Source organism: Panicum hallii, chromosome 7, assembly GCF_002211085.1.
Source record: "Panicum hallii strain FIL2 chromosome 7, PHallii_v3.1, whole genome shotgun sequence".
Taxonomy (NCBI): Eukaryota; Viridiplantae; Streptophyta; class Magnoliopsida; order Poales; family Poaceae; genus Panicum; species Panicum hallii.
In genome coordinates this window covers 38,910,293-38,927,235 of record NC_038048.1, presented here as the reverse complement: position 1 = coordinate 38,927,235, position 16,943 = coordinate 38,910,293, and the positions used below count along the sequence as shown (strand labels likewise).

At 44.9% G+C, this 16,943-nt stretch overlaps 3 protein-coding genes across 9 annotated transcripts; 1 reads left to right on the top strand and 2 right to left on the bottom strand.

Moving 5' to 3' along the window:
* Positions 1 to 4,020: 4,020 nt before the first annotated feature.
* Positions 4,021 to 7,268, bottom strand: LOC112898933 (trafficking protein particle complex subunit 2-like). 2 transcript variants are annotated; one of them, XM_025967251.1, is made up of 6 exons: positions 7,078 to 7,268; positions 5,669 to 5,788; positions 5,273 to 5,358; positions 5,085 to 5,146; positions 4,869 to 4,954; positions 4,021 to 4,462 (listed from the first exon to the last, which is right to left on the bottom strand). In XM_025967251.1, exons 2-6 carry the CDS (start codon positions 5,747 to 5,749, stop codon positions 4,370 to 4,372), a joined length of 408 nt encoding a protein of 135 aa, XP_025823036.1. In that variant the 5' UTR covers positions 5,750 to 5,788; positions 7,078 to 7,268; the 3' UTR covers positions 4,021 to 4,369. The 2 variants fall into 2 exon arrangements, with proteins under 2 accessions (XP_025823036.1, XP_025823037.1); XM_025967252.1 differs by lacking the exon at positions 7,078 to 7,268 and having other exon boundaries at positions 5,669 to 7,070.
* A 132-nt stretch (positions 7,269 to 7,400) lies between these two features.
* LOC112898931 (dol-P-Glc:Glc(2)Man(9)GlcNAc(2)-PP-Dol alpha-1,2-glucosyltransferase) lies at positions 7,401 to 11,386 on the top strand. Of its 3 annotated transcripts, none has more exons than XM_025967245.1 (8): positions 7,401 to 7,786; positions 8,358 to 8,446; positions 8,520 to 8,853; positions 9,222 to 9,483; positions 9,617 to 9,745; positions 9,859 to 10,063; positions 10,377 to 10,519; positions 10,606 to 11,386. In XM_025967245.1, the coding sequence occupies exons 1-8, from the start codon at positions 7,697 to 7,699 to the stop codon at positions 10,863 to 10,865; spliced, it is 1,512 nt and encodes a 503-aa protein (XP_025823030.1). In that variant the 5' UTR covers positions 7,401 to 7,696; the 3' UTR covers positions 10,866 to 11,386. The 3 variants fall into 3 exon arrangements, with proteins under 3 accessions (XP_025823030.1, XP_025823029.1, XP_025823031.1); XM_025967244.1 differs by having other exon boundaries at positions 7,405 to 7,786; positions 9,608 to 9,745; XM_025967246.1 differs by having other exon boundaries at positions 7,768 to 7,786; positions 8,537 to 8,853; positions 9,608 to 9,745.
* A 286-nt stretch (positions 11,387 to 11,672) lies between these two features.
* Positions 11,673 to 16,684, bottom strand: LOC112898932 (calmodulin-binding receptor-like cytoplasmic kinase 3). Of its 4 annotated transcripts, none has more exons than XM_025967249.1 (7): positions 16,436 to 16,684; positions 15,130 to 15,413; positions 14,426 to 14,679; positions 13,769 to 13,934; positions 13,598 to 13,687; positions 12,753 to 13,051; positions 11,673 to 12,181 (listed from the first exon to the last, which is right to left on the bottom strand). In XM_025967249.1, exons 2-7 carry the CDS (start codon positions 15,287 to 15,289, stop codon positions 11,960 to 11,962), a joined length of 1,191 nt encoding a protein of 396 aa, XP_025823034.1. In that variant the 5' UTR covers positions 15,290 to 15,413; positions 16,436 to 16,684; the 3' UTR covers positions 11,673 to 11,959. The 4 variants fall into 4 exon arrangements, with proteins under 4 accessions (XP_025823034.1, XP_025823032.1, XP_025823033.1 ...); XM_025967247.1 differs by having other exon boundaries at positions 15,130 to 15,385; XM_025967248.1 differs by having other exon boundaries at positions 15,130 to 15,382.
* Between the last annotated feature and the right edge of the window lie 259 nt (positions 16,685 to 16,943).

Below are 16,943 nucleotides of genomic sequence, written 5' to 3'. Positions count from 1 at the left end.
TGCTGATACATAGGGTTCAAAATGCAATGTCAGAGGAGGTGGATGTGGTTTATACCTAGCCAAGCATTCATGGATTGCACGTCAAGTCGTATCAAGCAAGAACCTAAAGATGGCCTATGACAGCCCTTCTAAGTTAGTGCCAAAATGAATGAAACCAAACACTTGCTTGCTCAGCTAGATAAAAAGTGTTGACATCGCTAAAAGGAAAAAGGTCGAAAAGATCAGAGCATATCTTTTGGATTGTTCCATTCGTCGTCTAACCGTGCAAGTGCAACGCCCTTGAAATATAGAGAAGCGACAACTTTTCCGTGAGAAGTAATTTTGAGAAGCGCATACGTTAGGGTGTTTAACTAGTCTTTTTTTGCTTGCAGAGGGGTGTTTAACTAGTTCTGAGGGATCAAAGAAATGATCATCCTATAGGCAGGATATAGCGCTTATTTTTTTTGAAACGAATATAGCGCTAATTAGTTTCTTACGAGGGATAAGAGACTGATGGATCAGTCCATTCTATTTCTCAAACCAAACAAGTTGATTAGGTTTGAAGTCAGGATAAGATAATCCGGTATCACCATCCTACTCAAACCAAATGCTCTATATTGTATCCTTGTGAGCGATGCTGCGTTCTGCTTGGATGTCAACTAAACTTCGATGTGTATTTTGAACAGTCTTTGCGCACGCTCGTGATCCGACGCATCTATAGTCCATTCATGTGACGCCCTCAGGGCTCAGGTACGAAAGAACTTCTCCCTTGTTTTTTTTTTCTCTCCGTGGAGAGAAGAGAACTGAAGTGACGATCCTGACGCCCCGCACGACGGAAAGTGGAGAAAAGCGGGAGGGGAAGGGAAGCAATCTGTTTCGGATTCAGAAGGAACAGAGACATGCGCCTTGCCCACGCACTGGCTTGGCAGGCCCCTCACCACGACGGGCGAATCTTTCCCGAACTGCCCAACAGGGACGTTTTACCGTAGCATCCGTCGTCAGCTTTTCTCCCATCCTCCTCCCAAAAGGCCAAAAGCACCCCAAGGCTCAAGCGTGCGTAGACTTGGCAACAGCTAGCACGCCTCTTTGTGCCTTTTTCTCGTCGAGATAGCTAGTACTAGTACGGACGATGCCACGAAGAAAATCGTACGTGTGATCAACCGGGCCAGCTGCAGCAGTATACGTGAAGTGTGACGGTTCGGCCCGGAGGAGGACGGATGCACGCCAAAGTTTCGCCGCCGGCGATCCGGGCATATCCGAGGCGCACTCGCCGGTCGCGCTCGATCGGCTCCGTCCGTCCGTCCCCGCACCGCAGCCGAAAGGGACCTCACGCTCATCTCACCTCATCTCCGCGTCGCGTGAGACGGGACGACCCGGCATGTCGCGTCCAAAAGAGGGGAGGGTCAAGTTCAAGCTAGCGGCGGGTCGCCGACCGGCCCGCGTGCCGGCGGCGCCGCGCCAGATCGGACATATGCACGCGCCGTGGGGGCGTGTGGGCGCCGCTGCTTTTCCTGGTGCACCCCCTGCGATGGCCAGGGAGAAATGTTTGGCGAGGCGCGGCGACATCCGGATCGGGGAGGAAAGGAACAGGTCGTTCGAGGGCGTGGCGTTTTTGTTCGTGCCCGCTCGCTTCGTCGTATCGGTGTACCGTGACGCGTCGGCGGCGTCGCATTTAGAGCGAGTATTATAAAGACAACTAAGCATGCTGCATGAGGTGCCACGTCGTATTAACGCTGAGGTGGAGCAGAGAGGAGAAACATGGTGTAAGATTACAGGCGGCTGAGACATAGGTTCCAAAGTGCTTTTGTGAGATGATGAGGTGAATGATAGAACCTGTATCAACAACAAACTATTATGCGAACTACTGTACGAGTTGGCTTCTGGGCTGAACCTTGAACGACACGGCTCCTGTGGCTTCTGCCTGCTTCGAGACTCGAGGTCAAGGGCGTTCTGTGCTCGAGCTAGAGTGGATGCTGACCTTCTCTCGGTAAGTCTGGGCATCTTTCCGTTTCGGTGAACGGCGAAGTTGTGGCGTGCGGTGTAAACCGTAGTTGCCGTTTCGCCTCGGAGTGGACGGAAACAATTGGCGTCAGCCAGGGGGCTGAATCAGTGCCTTTCTGGGCGAGCACCTTTCTGCAGTACTGCCTGCCATAGTGGCTTTCTAATCAAGGACTACCTCCATTTCGTTTCGCGTGTCGTCGTCCAAGTCCAACTTCCTCGCTCGCTCGCTCGCACGCGCAGGCAAGGCTGGTCCCTGGTCGCTGGCTCGAGATAGATAAAGAACGCATCGCTCGCTTCCACGAGACCACAAGTTCAATGCCCAAACCAAGACCAAAGAGCCAAAGACTTTCTTGCCCGCCCGCACCACCAACGGTTTTGAAAAAAACGCGCACGCCTTTTCACCGCCCTACGCACACCCGTAGCGCGCGCGCTCGCTCGCTCGCACGCGCAGGCAAGGCTGGTCCCTGGTCGCCCTACCCACCGCCACCACCGTCTACCACCACGACCCGCGCCGGGCGACGCCGACGACCAGCCCCGGCGAAACGGGCACCCCCTTTCGTTTTCCCCAAGGATCTGGTACGGGGACGGTAAGATCCGCCGCGTCGTCCTCCTCCCCCGCGCCCCGCCCTGGCGCGCGCGCACCCATCCGTCAAAAAGGCCAGCGGCCAGCACTGGCCGCGCCGCGCGTGCCGTCGCTCTCCGGCTTTAACCCAGAGAAATTCGGAGCGCGACTCCTGTACAGTACGCGCGGTCGTCGCCGTGCCCCCGGCGTGGCGTGCTGCGCGAGCGACCGGTCCGCCGGACACCAGCTGAGCGCTGGGCCTGGAGATGGCGACGACCGCAGCCGCTGGTGCTGGAGCAGGAGGCCGGCCGGCCATGTGCCGGAGCAACTGGACCTGAGGACCTCCTCCCCTGTCACGGCAGGCGTATGTGCTCCCAGAAACACGGAGCAACTGGGCCAAATGTCCCGGTTATTTTTAAATGCGGCGTGCTAATCTAATCCTGGGCCCCTGGGAAGCAAGCAAGCAAGCAAAGCTGCGGATAGTCGATAGTGCCCGTGCTCGTCGCCCAAGATACCGGGATCCCGGGAAAGCGAGAGACGGGCAACGGGCACGACGTCTTCCTCGGCCCCCTCGCCGACCGCCTGTGACGGCAACTGGCGCCGCCCTGACGCCACTCGCCACCACCACCAGGCTAGCTTTGCCCAGTCAAGCGCTTGACTGCAACCTCTAATCTCTCGCCAGGCTCTGGAGTTTAGCCGAATCAGGAGGCGCCTAATCCCGACCGGTAGCGTGAAGGCCACGGGGTCTGGATCGATTCTGGACGGAGGCGCAACATCACATGATTGGCTAGCTAGGGTGCCTAGCTAGGCGCAGGCTACTGTCGCCGGAAGGGAACAGGCGATTGGCTCAGGATCAGAGAGAGAGAGAGAGAGAGAGAGAGAGAGAGAGAGAGAGAGAGAGAGAGAGAGGCGTTCAATTCGTCGGGTTCGCTCGGCAAGGATCTCCCCCAAGATCCTCTATTGAAACAATCCGCTGCTCGGCTGCTGCCGTGTCGACTGCCACCGGTGTCACGGATCTTCACGCCACGCGCCGTGCTGTTTGACGCTAACCGGCTACTGTTCCGCCTGCGCAACAAGACAGCGGCCGTCGTTGGCGACAGCTAGGAGCAAGTGATTACTGATTACTGGTGGTGCGGCATGAGTACAGCGGACTTTACACGAAGACGTGCGTCGTCCTGTTCTTGACGGATTCGAGTGGCGAAGACCGAAGACTGGAGACCGGCTGGCAGAAAGCGGGAGGGAGAAGGAAAAGGGCCATGGCATTCATGGACACAACTTGAGCTTCTCTGGTGGACAGGCACTCATCAAACCTCACTCGAGCGATCTTTCTGCGTGGTGCGCGCAGGCCGCGGATAGAACTCGAGCGAAAGGTAAGGTAGGATTACGCCATGATATCAAACAAAGGAAAAAGGGTAAAAAAAGAAGTGAAGTTCTCACAGCCGTGCTCAAGCCTGGCCCCCGTACAAGGACAGATAGGGAATCAGAGTAATGCTTCCATGCTCACCCTTTTAGAGATCTGCCATGTACAACACGATCCATTCAGATTTGAACTGCCTAATCAAGGAGTAAATTCTCAAAAGTTACAGTTCATAAGCCATTTGGTTCGGAACAATGGTCCATATATAGCTCGTAACACAAACCAAAGCCAAGAAAAATTACAGGAAGCTCGGACTTGTGTGATGTGCAATAAGCCAAACAACATTCCATTTCAGCATTTCTCAAAGAGTCCGAGCAACAAGGACACGGGACGATGGCGCCAGAACAATGAATTTTGCCTCCTCTGCTGCCTGCTTCTACATTGGCTTATAAAACCTCCATGCCTGCGTACTACAGGTACTTCCTTGCGAGGGCCCTGACCTTGGTATCAAAATGGGAGGATGTGATGCGAGAGCCAGGCAGGTAAAGCGGGTTGAGGAATATCTGCACAACAGGAAACAAACTTATAGTATGCTACAAGAAGAGAACCGTAGGTTGAAGTAGGGCAAATTTGGAAACTATAACGAATTCAATGTACATGTCAAAATTCATCACAGAGACTGCACACAACTATGCATCGGCGCATCAACTTTGCAAGGTACCGAACTAAAAAGGAACCCATGCAGTTTTCGAGACCAGTGGCATCACTATCATGGGAAAATTCAGATAAAGAGAATCACAAAAGATGACAAGCTACTGTTGAAAATGATATCCGCCACAAAAAACAAGATAAATAGAGGCATCAGAATTGAATACCATGTTCATGGATAGACAGTATGGTCCAGCACTTAAGAATCTAGAATACAGTGGGGGAATTCTCCTTACTGTAGATGACCAATGATTATCTTACCTTGATGTAAAGTTCATGGACCTCCTGAAAAAAGCTTTTTATTCCATCTTCACTACGTGAGTCATGAAGCAACATGAATCTGGTATGTGTCATATTAGCAGTTAAAGAAACAATAACACCATTATGATCAAGCTTTGAAAAAACGAGATAATGATATATAGTCAATGTCATGTAAAACAACAAAAGGACTGTCACTGTCACTTTTTTGAAGGATATGACCTGCAGTTACATAAACAGACACCACAAGGTCATTGAATCTATCAACAGACTTCAGGAACCTGACAAAAGGAATGTAAAAGACTATGAGTTTCTAGGTGAGGTAAACAATAGATAAAATGTTAGATGGATAACTTTGGGTGACGTCCACATCCTACATCAAAATACACAGCCAATAAAATACTCACATTGCATTTGTGGTCCATGCTAGGTCCTGAACAACATCTAACGCGGCATGCAGGATAAACTGGTGGTGATAAGACAGATCTTCTTTCTGCCACAGACACATACATCTTATTAATTCATATGGATATGTTGCTTCAGAAAGGAAAGAAAAACCCTGCCATAAGGATCCAAAGTGAAACTACAATTCTACACATCTATCTACAGTAATACACACTAGAACTTTGGTTTAAACAAAAGAAATGTTAGAGAAGTAAACTACTCCACAAAACAGTTAGCCATATCAACAAAACAAAATGGTTCATGTCACAAACAAAAATGAAATGCTATAGATATAGCCATATCACTAAGTGTAATGTGAACCCAATGTATAGGAAGGAAATGAAGTCCAAGATACACACTTTTGGTGCAGATCCAACTTCTGCCTCATATATTGGTATGTCATTCTTACTGACAATCACAAAGCATGCTGTACTTGCCATTCCCACCAGCACCTAGATTAATTTCACTCCAGCAACAATCTTCAGAGGTCGCAAACAAAAGAGCGTTAGATATATAAACAGATTCGACGGAAAAATTTAATGCGGCTAACCTTGCTCCACAAGGATGGAATTATACATTTCAAATAAAGAATGAACAAATGATTATAGATGGCCAAAAAACAAACCCATAAAACTACAGTTCTACATCCGTGGTAGTCTCATCTGGAACTATGTGCATGTATTCTGTTTTCTATCCAAGAGGATTGAATCGTTACTTTCTTAAGAACACGTAGGAGAGCTGCATATCTTAGAATATAAGTTCTCGAAAGTTGAGTACCACACAAGCTAGGCACTTTAGTGGCAACTTTATATTCGCTCCGTTCTGCTAGGTGCTAGGTCATGGGGTTTAGTTTGAGTGAAACCTCTGCTGTTCTTACTCGAGAAGCTTTTGTATCAAGACCTCAGAACCCTTATGTTTTGTTTCTACAAATTTGGGTTTCCTTGTGCTAAAAGAAATGGTTTAGTGGAAAAATATCTATTTTTTTGCAGAGATGGTAGAGATTGTAAGGCAGACTCACAAGGCTCATATAGTTTGCATTTCTGCTAATCAAGCGATCGGATGGAATAAAACCTTTAGCAGACCCAACAAATGCTCATCAAGTCTGGGTGAGTTTGCAATTGGAGCCTAGTGCAGGAAATTCTTGGTTTCTAAGCTGTTCATCAATTGGTGGCAATACGATGGTTGCCGGTTTATGTTGGGCTGAAGGTATAAGTGATCTATGAAGGATTCAGGTGTCAGGGACTGCACAAAAGGTAATTGGACAATTGATCACCATTATATCAAATAAAACTGCTTCAGCAATTGGATTGAAGCTGACCTAAAGAAAAATAGAAACTAATCATCATTCCAAGTTTCTCAATGGGAACCCGAAACCTATCAGCTCAAGGTATCTGAATATTATTCTACTTCCATTGATCCCCACTTCTATAGCCATGTCTCCTAGCTCCGGTGGCTTTGCCGGATCAAGGACCTAGCAAAGCCAGTTCAAGCTCCGCAACGATGCCCTGTTAATACATATACCTCCACTCATTAGCTTCGGTGGATCTTACACCTAAAGTGCTATTCCCGCCCCCGTTTGGCATAACAAAATCTAGCAAAGAAATCGCCATTTCTAATTAAGGTTCCTTGGCCTCCTATTAACGGTGAGTCTTTACACAAATTCTCCACTGACGCAGGAATAACGACATGGCAAAATTCCACCCACAAACTAACCATTCAAAACCAGCAAGACACGGGACTGGGCATAAAAAGGAGCAGTATAGCTCACATGGAAGCGAGTAACGATGAAGACCGCAGGGGCGCAGTCTCACCGCCTAAAAACGCCGGGGCGCCGCCGTCGTCTTCGCACTCGGGGTCGGGGATCAGAAAGTAGATCTGAGCTGAGCACGACGGAGCTCCGCTGTTTCGTCTCTTCTCTTCCCCGTTCGCGACGCGAAACAGCCTAACAGAATAGTTGTGGGCTGATCTCTCAAAAAAAAAGAATTATTGTGGGCTTTCTCCCTAAACAAAAAGAATGGTTATGGGCCAGGCCTCCAGGTCAATGGCCCCATTTTAAGTAGTTGGGCTGGGCCTATCTTAGTGGCCTGAAATCGCCAGTCGAGTCCGAGCCGAAAGCCCGAATTCCGAGCCGGAGCCGAGCAACGACGATCGCTGCGGGCTCCGGCGGCGGCGAGACCACAGCACCGCCGCGTCGTAGAAGCCGCCCCGCCGGGTCGTACTGCGCGGGATACTGCTCCCGAGTCATTCCCGACGCTGGGTTCTCCTGTTCCGCAGCCTCCGACGGTCTCGTGAGTCGTGAGGACCGAGGGAAAGCATCCACGGGCGCAGGGCTGGATCTGAAGAGGAGTTGTTGACAAATCGGAGGGCCGAGCCGGTCGTCTCGGCGGATGGGAAAGCTGGTTGTCGCAGCGGCCGTGGCCGGGTGGGCGATTCCGATCGCGGCTTTGGTGAACTCGGTCGTGCCAGAGCCATATATGGTGAGTTCCTTCTCTTCCAAGGATGCTACGCTTGCTGAGTTGCTTCTATGGATGCTATTTCATCTAGTCTCGGTGGCCTATTGAGAATGGAAGCAAAAGAATTGAGTTGACTAGTAGCTAAATGTCGGCTATGAATTGTGTGCTTATGGGAAATAACCTCACCAAGAGATCGGATGATACACCTGTTTCATAGAAGTGGTCAAGCCGATTTCATTTCGTGAATAATGCAAAGACACTGGTGTTTGATGTATGCTTGTCTTTTATACATGTAAATACGAGGTTTGAACATTTGCACAAATGCTGGAAATATTTTTTCCATGCAGAAACACAAGTAAATATTCCATACATCATAAATCCTGGCTTTCTAGAAAATGGAATTCTCAAGATTTTATAAGTAGAGCAAGGAAGTGGTGCGTTGTGATATCTATATTTGTTAGGAAACTATTTTGGAGATTGGTACATTTGCCTTCTGTGGTTCTACCTTGGTTTCCATAGCGTAGAAGAAACAAATACTTTTGAGGTAACCATGAAAAAACATTCAGTCACATGCTAACCCATGCCTTGTGTTTAGGATGAGATCTTCCATGTTCCTCAGGCACAGCAGTATTGTCATGGAGATTTCTTGACGTGGGATCCCATGATCACCACCCCTCCTGGCCTGTGAGTTTTGATAATTCCTTATTGACTCAAACTCAAATTTACCTCATGATGGATTGTTGTTGCAATTTTGCAGGTATTATGTTTCACTAGCATATCTTGCTTCTTTCTTTCCTGTTGCTTGGATGTTTCGGGTAGCAGAAACATTTGACGTACTTTGCTCCACAACAGTTCTCAGATCAACTAATGTTATCATGGCAATGGTCTGTGCTGTTCTTTTCCATGATCTGCTTTTGTGCATCCGGCCAGGAATTGGAGAGAGGAAGGCAACTACCTATGCTATTCTTGTAGCATTGTATCCTGTTCACTGGTTCTTTACCTTTCTTTATTACACTGATGTCGCATCATTAGCTGCAGTTCTTGCAATGTACCTGTTCTGCTTGAAGAAACACTTCTGGATCAGTGCAATGGTGAGTTCTTGAACAATGTTTCATAGAATTGAGTGAGATAAGTTGACACCTTCTGCTAAATATGTACACCATCGTCAAATTCACAACATAAGCTTATTAGGATCCATAATTTTGTTTGAGACTTCACACCATCCTCTATAGACTAACCATTTCAATCATAGTTATTTGCTGTAGACTATAAATGCCTTGTAATCTTGATTTTGAGTCCTTTTCCCCTGTATATCTTGCCTCACTCAAGGGAGTATGTACTCCTAGATTGTTAAATTATAGATTTTACCTGCAGAGTAGGAACATGTAATCAGGGTTATGATGTTTGTCATAAATTTGCTGATGATTATCAACTTAAATGAATTTCTTTTGTGCTGCAGTTTGGTGCTTTTTCAATACTTTTTCGTCAGACAAATGTAATATGGATTATATTTTTTGCTGCCAATGGAGCTATCTCATACATTCAAGATCTGTACCCCAAGGACAATGTTTCTCATGAGAACATTGAAGCAACACATCAGTCAGACAAAGTAGTGTCTGGCAGGGATAACAAAACTGCTGCTCAAGGTTTGAGAAGGCGGCGAATTAATAGTCCCATGAGTAAGAAGGTGGTTGTTTCTGAATCTAGTAAACTGTACAACAGTGAGTGCTCCATCTCCTTTAATTAAGAAATTCACATTTGAAGCTACTGAAATTCTGTTTTTTTATATTACATGCAATAATTTGAAGCCATATATATGATTTATGGCTGATGAGTAATGTTCAGGTCTTGCAGAGGAAGTTTGGGACATCTGCTTGAAGTTATGGAATTCGAAGTGTGAAGTTTTGATTGCCTTTGCACCGTTTATATTTGTCATGGTGGCATTTGTTGCATTCATAATTTGGAATGGTGGTATAGTACTAGGTAGATTTTATCTCTCCTTGGTCCTACTTTTAAGTGATTCAAAACGCTTTAGCTGTTTGTTTTGTAATAGGTTAAACATTGCTAAAACCACTCCCTTGCTTTGAGTGATGCAGGTGCTAAGGAAGCTCATGTTGTTTCACCCCACTTTGCACAGTTTCTGTACTTCGGTCTAGTTTCAGCTGCTGCCCTCCTACCATGGCATTTTACTCCCAGTCGAATATTGGACTTGTTCCACTTGTCTGGAAAGAATAAAACCTGCAGTTTTCTGGCAGTATTGATGGGTTTTGGTTTAAGCTTCATTGCTGTACATTTCTTCAGGTTTGTTACCTAGGCACTTCCTTCATGTTGTTTTTTTTATCCAAGTATGAGAACTGCCACAAGTATCAGTGATGGCTCATTATTTTGTTAAAACTATAGTGAAGCAAACGATAATGAAACCAAAAGAAAAGTAGAAAAATAGTTTCACTGTCATAATGCTTTATTTTAAGCGCAGAGCAAGAGTTGTGGTAAAATGTATGCCACAAGAATTTTGATCATCTCACCTTTCTCTTTTAGTCAGACAATGATGTCCTTCATCTTCTGAAAGTTCTGTTTGTTTCCCAACTTTTAACAAACCCATCTTTTGATGCAGCATTGCTCATCCGTATCTTCTTGCTGACAATAGACACTATACCTTCTATATTTGGAGGAAGGTTATCCAAGTTAACTGGATGATGAAGTACATGTTGATTCCACTATATGTGTACTCATGGTTCTCAATCATAAACATCTTAGGTAAGTCTGTTTTACTTATAAGTAGGGAAGCTAACTACTTTCACATATTATAATGAACTGTATGTTCTAATTCTCTTGTCTTACAGGGAAAACGCAGAAGAGGGTTTGGGTGCTATCATTTGTTCTGTCAGTTGCGCTAGTTCTCGTACCTGCCCCATTGATTGAATTCAGATACTATACAATTCCATTTGTCACACTGGTTCTTCATTTTCCAGTAATTGGCAACGGCAAATTGCTTGCTCTGGGGTTACTCTATGTGGCTGCTGACTTGTTTACTCTGGTGATGTTTCTGTTCCGACCATTCCATTGGGAACACGAGCCTGGGACGCAAAGGTTTATGTGGTAGATTAGGATGAAGCACGTGAATAGAGCAAGCTTTATTTTACCATAGTTTTGATATGAACTTCTAACAGGGCAGTTAAGCATAAGTCTGTCTGGCCTATTTGGGTCATTGAGTGAATCTTTGGGAGAAACCTAAACAACAGAGTGTCAGTTTCCTTTTCATGTACGCTAGGTGTTCCAATTAGCCATTACACAAGTCAAAAGTGGACACCAGATACATTGTTAATTGCATGGCTTTCAAGGGCAACAGCAATACAAGAAGTGTAGTGTCACACCACAGGTGCCTGTAGAAGTGATACTGACAATTTTGACGAGGTTGTCCTCTTTCAGTCCATCTCAGCTGGCTGAAGGAAGAAGCTTTGCACATGGACAGATGGTTTAAGCTAATAGCTAGCTGGTTGAGATGATTTTTTCCTATTGAGCGGCTGTAATTGATAGAATGCTTGTACCGTTAGCCGATACCATCTGGGACCTTTGTGCTTGCGATGGGTTCAACATTTGATTTGAATTTGGGTTTTGGCTGCATCCAAATGTGACCTATCTATCACTTGGTTGTATATGTTGGACTAGTTTCTCCTAGGCCAAATTTTCATTATAAAATCCATAGACAATCCAAAGAAGCGTTACAAATGACAAGTGAGGAATTATAACTTCTTAAAGCGTTACAAATGACAAGTGAGGAATTATAACTTCCAGCTTCTCTTATAAGTTATATCTAGCTATACCCAGAAGAAGTTAGTGTTCCTTCCTACTCTGATTCTTCACATCTTATTAGTTAGAAAAGTCCAAGAGCCACAAACAGGAGCTTTCCTTGAGGATACAGATTGCTGAACAGATTAAATTGATCAATGGGCTCATGGCTATTCAGGGAAATCATCAATCGCAGGCCACACTCACTGTACGAGTGTACGGCACATTGATCTCCTAAACATAGAGCTGATATACAACAATTTTTCAACCCTGTACAAAATTCCAGTGGTTCACAATCACAAAATTTGATTTATTTTGTGTGGGAATCTTCGGTCTTCACCAGCCACCAGGACCTGGTTTATGTTCTCCCAAGCAAAAAGGGCAACCAGGATCAGATGGTTCATGTATTCAGAGAGTCAATTCTGCTATCCTTTGCATTTTCGTATAATCCCTTCTTATCTTCCACAGCCCCTCCACGACTTCTTTCATGTGTGGTCTGTCTTCGCGGGTAGGAGCAACACACTCGAACGCCACATCGAAGATTCTGTTCAGTATATCCTCATTTATTGCTTCAGTTAGCATTGGATCCAGTATGTCCCTAACATTGCCTCTGTTGTATTTATTGAAAGCCTGTATCAGCAATAGACTGAGTCTCAGATATCTTAAACACTAGGATACAAATGACAACAGAAAAGGCCCACTCAACTACTACTAGCAAAACCATTGTCTTGGTGTTTATATCCCCTGAATACATTTATAGTGAGTTAACCTAGCTTCGTGTTTGGTTTAAATTGTGATAAATTATCAAATCGCCAGTCAAGAAATGAACTAATGCTGTAATGCATGCACGCTGCCTCAACGCGTCAATGAAAATGCACACGAGTCAGAGGTGCATGACAAACTAACCCACAGAAGAATGAGCTCGAATTTATCTCTTTAACTCTATAATATACTTATTTCAACACTTGATACTCCATGTTCATTCTATTGGTACTATTTTCTTTTGCAGTCTGTCTCTGCGTTCTAACTGGCACTCAGACCTACGTCTCTTGGAGATATCACTTTAGGGGAACTGAAAGGACCTTGTCCTACATACCCAATTCATCAATAACAAGGGAATCTGAGATAAAGACCTAAACAAAAACATCACAGGTTCACTTGGTATGAGTGCAAGGGTAGGGAGTGAATACATATTACATACCCATCTCACTGTAATCCTTTCTGTTGCACCCCTCCTGACCTCAATAGGACGACGGCCTGAAAGAATTTCTAGGAGCAAAATACCATAGGAGAACACATCGCTCTTGATTGTAAGATGGTTTGTCCTCAGATACTCTGGATCTACATAGCCAGCCGTTCCTCTCACATCAGTCTGAATCTGTGACTGTCCTGGCTCAGTAGGACCTGTTCTTGCAAATCCAAAGTCGGCCACTTTGGCCCTGAAGCATTCTGTGAGTAGAATGTTTGATGACTTCACATCCCTGTGAATTATGGGCTTCTCTATAGGCAAAAGAGAATGGCAGAAAACTATGAGTTAATAAACTTGTACAGGTTGTCAATAGGAGTTAACAAAACAGATCTTCCTGTTATCTGGATGCATACCACATCAACACTAAAATAAATCTGTTACAATAGCTTATTTTTTATCTAATAGAGATATAACTTTACATATTCAAGACATTAGTTCATATTTTGTATTACGTCGAAGACCAAAAGAGTTTGATCCAAAACAAATCTGGACACAGTTTCTTATGGCCTATTTGGATTGGGTGGTTGTCCTCTACAAATTTCAGATTTAGTTCAAATATGAACTAAATTCTAAGGAATCGGATCCCAATCGCCCTATCCAAACAGGCATTAGTAGCAAATGGAAAATATTCTCTTCAAAAAACTGCCCTAGGAATGATGGTCACTATGTTTTCCTTACTTCAGCTGTGACGTAGTACAAGTGCAGAGTCGGATCGAAGAAAGGCAGAAGAACATATCAGTGGTATTTAACTAAATTGCTTGATGCTTAATAAATGGAAACATGTAGGCTAAGCGTACCTGCATATAGATGTAAATAAGTTAATCCATGGGCAACATCTATAGCTATTTCAAGCCGCTGATTAAATCCCAAAACTAGACCATGTTGACCTGAAAGATGATTTCAAAAATATCAGATCAAACATTTTTTGGAAGGAATACAAGAAACTAACAATCTGGTTTGCAGCTTACCATCCAAATGTTCCCTAAGAGTGCCATTTGATACGTACTCAGTTATGATAAGCCGTTCATTGGCTTTGTCAATATAGCCAAGCAATTGGACCAAATTCCTATGTTCAATATTTTTTAGCAATGTGACTTCATTGCTAAACTCAGCACGTAAAGAAACAAAATGTTCCTGCAAAATGAAAACATATCAAAACCACAGTTCATGCTGCAAACAATAGCTTAGAGTAAAATTGCCAGTGCAAAACTTACAAACAAGCATATAGATAAATAAAGACCAGCGCATAACATTTCCTCTATTGCTGGAATAAAGAAGGAATATGAGTGCATAGTTCATCAATTATCACCCATCTATTGTTCTTTTGGTCTATAAATATATATCATTTAATGGACCTACCATACTAAACCTGGATTATCCACTCTATAGCTCAATCTTGATTCCACCCCCAATATATTGCATATGAATGTATGCGGGTGCAAGTGAGCAACTGTGTGTATGGAAAAGAAAGAGTAGAATATAAGCTTCGTCTAAATAAGGCTCCACACAAATAGAGCCTCCATAACTAACGAAGTGTCCAACCCAACTAGGCAACATGCGGGCTAAAGTGAAATAATTGTAGCAAGGAAATTTGCTGGTATAGTTTCCTGGAAAAAATAAGTTACCTTTTTCGCCCTTTTAATAGCTATGACACGTCCATCTCGCAGCTCCGCTCTGTAGACCTTTCCAAAATAACCTTCGCCAATCATCAAGGTTGGCGAGAAGTTATGCGTCAGTTTAACAACATGTTCAAGACTCAGGTTTAACGGCTCGTTTCCACTTGGAGGCGAAGACAATGAAAATCTAGATGGACTTGCAGGTATTCGAAGCGGGCTTGCAGGAATTCTATCAGAAATTGACCTCATTTCAGAAGAACTCACTGAAAAAAAAAGAAAAGCAATATATCACAACCGTTGGTGAGTGTTTTGTACCACCACGAAGTACAAATGTGTCTCTTATGCTACTCCCTCTGTTCCAAATTATAGTTTACTTTGGCTTTTGTCCGAAGTCAAATTTGGGGCGTCAAAAAAAAGTCAAACTTGTTTAACTTTGACCAAGTTTATAGAAAAATATAATATCTACAATATCAAAGAAATGCACTGTCAAGACATATTTCATTGTGGATGAAACCAATTTAATATTGTAGATGTTGATGCTTTTTTTCTATAAACTTAGTCAAAGTTAGATAAGTTTGACTAGGACAACACTAAAGTGAACTATAATTTGGAACGTAGGGAGTAGTATTAACTTCATACAGCAAGCAGGTTAGACATGCTTTGCTGTGTTGAGAGGTTTTATCATGATCACCCAGATGTCATTTTTAACTTACAGGAATTGGAATGTCCTGAAAGAACATGATCTTCGCTTCCATCCTTCGCTTTTGAGCCAAAACAGGGGCAGAGGGACTCAAAACACACAAGAAACATTCCCGCAGTTGTGGCAACTACCACAGCGCTACCTGTCTTCAATCCTCGAACAAAGGACAACATTGTGCTTCATTTGTACTTGGTTTCTTTACATGAGCACATCATGGAAGGAAGCTGTCTTATATGACTCACACAGTAAATGCTGTCCTCCTTTCCCTTCTAGTAGGTTCAATCAAACCAGAAAGAACTAAGGCGTTCAGTTTAGCAACTTACGAATGAGAAACAAAATTAGCTAGTGTAGTACAATATGAGCTGGCACTTGATATGCCTATATCATCAAAGTATGCAAAAAAAAAACATGCATTTGGTTAGGAAATAAAAATGCTAATTTCCTCTGAGTAAAACTGGAGGGTAAAATTAAGTGAGCAGAACAAATATTTACCATCTAGAAACGGAATACTTTGATTGTAAATGCACATAATATTCTGACCTATGAATTCATTTGCCCTACTAATTTGCTGGGCACTATGAATAAGCTGTCTTTGCCTCTAACAAAACCGTCTATATCATCAATATTCTTGGCAGAAGCCTCAACTATGCATTTATTATATTCAAAACAACTAAAAAAGGAAAGTGGGAAAAAGATCTCGTTTCTGCCGATACTGTGCAAGGTCTAATTGGTACAGCAACGTCTATAATTGGTACAGTCCAAACAATTACTCGGACAGCATACACAGTCAAGTAGGGCGGAGAGATCAAAGTGGCAAAGAAGAGAAAAAAATCTGTCCGTTTCTGTCAGATGATAGTTGATCATGCACCATAACAAGCAGGTACAAGAAAAGGATACACAGAAGGCCTCAAATGGCATATACTACCAAGTACCCAAACATGGTATCCATTGCTAATTAGAGCAAAACTGTAGCTCCAGGCATTTCAAAAAGGGAAGGAAAAAAAACAGTAGCTTCAGGAATCAAGAGGTCAAGCCCGCAATCCGATCAAGCGAGAAGCAAAGCTGCCGGATTCCGCTTCCTCAAACCCTCGTTTCCACAACACGAGCATAGTATGCCGCCAACAATCCTATTTCCCTATACCACGAAAGGTCTGCCAAAGCAGGACCAGCAACGAACCTTTTGCTGCTAGTCTGCAATCCACCGAAAAACAGACCAGACAGCAATCTGAACAGACAGCAACCAATCGCGGGAACAGAACACTCAGTTGGAAGCCGAGTCCTGGAACTCCGGAAGCTCCGGCAGGAATGTTAGCACTCACCGGAGAGAAGAGAACTCGAGCGCCGAGCTCCGCCGCAGCCGGCCGGGCTCCCGTCCCGCCGCCCCACCTAAACCGGCAGGCACGACTCCACGGGGGAAGGAAGGAACACTTGGACGGAAATGGCGAAGAAGGATTCCTCTCTCTCTCTCTCTCTCTCTCTCTCTCTCTCTCAGGAATTCCCTTTTGATCTGATGGGATCGTTGCGGTGGGCACCCCCTTGCTGGCGTGGAAACCGTGTGCCAGGACCGGGCGGGAGGCGGAGGAGGTAGTGAGGCGGGGTCGCTCGAGACCGACGACCGGGAGGGGAGACTGGTAAACGACGCCGACGCGCGGGGTATTGTATTGGTGGCCGGCTTGCTGCCAGGTGGGACCCGGGCCCCGCGCGACGCTGGCGGGGCGGTAGGTTGGTGTGGCGCTGGCGGGTGGGCCCCTGGTCGCGGTGTTTCGGGAGTAACGGGGAAGGCTGGCGGGGCTCGGGCGCTGCCGGGCTGGATTGGGTCAGCGCTGG